The 1,982-nt window shown below is 31.3% G+C and overlaps 1 protein-coding gene across 1 annotated transcript; it reads right to left on the bottom strand.

The window, feature by feature from the left end:
- Nucleotides 1–401: 401 nt before the first annotated feature.
- Tsp_13618 (conserved hypothetical protein) lies at nucleotides 402–1,579 on the bottom strand. The gene is made up of 3 exons (XM_003366855.1): nucleotides 1,536–1,579; nucleotides 499–743; nucleotides 402–409 (listed from the first exon to the last, which is right to left on the bottom strand). Exons 1-3 carry the CDS (start codon nucleotides 1,577–1,579, stop codon nucleotides 402–404), a joined length of 297 nt encoding a protein of 98 aa, XP_003366903.1.
- Nucleotides 1,580–1,982: the final 403 nt, after the last annotated feature.

Genomic DNA, 1,982 nt, shown 5'->3' with positions numbered 1-1,982 from the left:
GGCAAAACGTATGCTGAAGTGCAAAATGAAATGTAAAAATTAATTTTAATTGCAGGTCAATGTACACAAAAAAAAACTTATTTTTAGAAGCATTTCGAATTGTGCCAAGGTTAGTAGTCAACATTTTTCAGTTTTAATAATAATTATCATCATCCACACTTGAAAAACTTATTTGATGATCATTTTAAAATTTCATAATAATTAGAACAATTTTTCAAGTTGAAAAGTAATGTTTTTACAGAAACATTTTTCCAATAACTTCTCATGCTTGTAAATAATCAGAAAATTTAATAATTAACATAATAATTATGATGACAAAGAAAACAAACAATGAAACAAAAAAATTTAATTTCTAGTTGCAAAACTAAAACAGCAGGAAGTTTTAATTAATATCATCATAATTAATTAGCTGAAAATACAACATATACTAACCTCCTTTACAAGGGGTACGATGTTCACTGTGCTGACAACGCCAAGCTTCGATAATTTCCAATTCACCGTTGTCACGTTTTATTGGAAAGCTGATGTAGAGCATTTTGGTTGGCTTTTTGATCAGTGCCAAAATACCCAGAATCAGAGATCGCTTCTGCTCTGGAGTCATCTTTTTGAATTGGATCTCAGTTTCCATGAATTTTTCCAACACTGTACAGCCACGATCGAAAAAATGCTCAATCATAGAAAAATAGCTCGGATCAAGCTGTTCCTCTATTGGTTCCATCATACTTTCAGATATTCTTTTCAAACTAAACAAAGAAAAATGAAATTTCAAAATAATTAATAAAATTTGATGAAAATTTTAAAGAATATTCTGTGTGCACTGTGTAAAAGATACAGTAGGAAAGAATGGCGAATAAATCGATCGCAAGCAAGTGCAATGCAAGCAGAACAAATGAATAAATGCTATTTGTCAAGAAGAAGAAGAAGAAGAACAGTGATACAGATATGGCAAAGTTTACCACATCGGTAAATTGAACACTGATGCAGCTGTATGTATCATTCAACGGTTCCATTTGCACACAAAATTGCAAAGACTGCTTAAATTTTTCAAGCAAAAGTGCTTCTTCAGTGCTTTTGCAAACACAGTGATTGAAGTGCTTTGTAACAACACTGGTTTGCGTTGCTTTAGCAAAAGGCTGCTGCTGCTGCTGCTGCTTTTAGCAATTGTTTCAGAGCAAACAAATAAATTCAAGTTCAATAAAATGTTCGTCAATCAAAAATAGAAGAAAGATGAAATCACTCAATTATAGCAGCAGAATCTTTTCATCGAATCATTAACATGAAACTCTAGATTTCAAAATTCAAAGGGGCAAAATTGTTTCTTCTCAACTATCTCAAACCTACATCAACGGTGCTTCACAAATTATGAAACATATGAAAATGTGCTCGTTAGCAAATTTGCATTCATTTAGTTCAACCTGTTGGGTTGAATGAAAAAAAAAATTCCCTTTTTTCTTGCAAAAAGTAAATTAATTTTTTCAACCAAAAAAAAACATCAAGCATAAAAAAACAAACGAATCAAATTTAATTCCACTTACTTCAATCCAGTTCCTGTCACAAAATACAGGAAGGAAAAAAACATTGTTAACGGCTGAAATTAAAAATTGGCCTGAATCCACCATGCAAACATCCGATTATTCGTAATCCCCCACAGGTGCAAAAAAAACCTTCCTTTTACAGAAGGCTAATATTTTAAACAACTTCAATCCAATTGAAAAACGTTTTCCTTCTATTAAAGGGAACGCCAAGGTTGCAATGTGAAAAGAAAAGTAAAAAATACAAGCCAGGCACTTAAATTAATATTATTTGGTAAATTAAAAACTTTTTTTCCGCCATTGCCACCTATAGATAATCCCTCCAAAAAAAAAAAAATAATAAATTTTATTGGGGGAAATTTTTCTTTGGGGAAGGTGGATGGGATCCGAAATTTAACTTTACCAGAAAAGGGGTTTATTTTACTTTATTTATTACGGTATAAAAAATGG

The sequence above is a fragment of the Trichinella spiralis genome, assembly GCF_000181795.1.
Source record: "Trichinella spiralis strain ISS 195 chromosome Unknown Scfld5272, whole genome shotgun sequence".
In the NCBI taxonomy this organism is placed as follows: Eukaryota; Metazoa; Nematoda; class Enoplea; order Trichinellida; family Trichinellidae; genus Trichinella; species Trichinella spiralis.
This window is presented reverse-complemented; position numbering and strand designations above follow the sequence as displayed.

Excerpts from the sequence above, each read along its gene's own strand:
- Tsp_13618 (XM_003366855.1), bottom strand. The coding sequence starts at position 1,579 with ATGTTTTTTTCCTTCCTGTATTTTGTGACAGGAACTGGATTGAA. Across the intron at positions 744-1,535 it reads GTGACAGGAACTGGATTGAA|TTTGAAAAGAATATCTGAAA; the intron begins GTAAGTGGAATT and ends TTCTTTGTTTAG.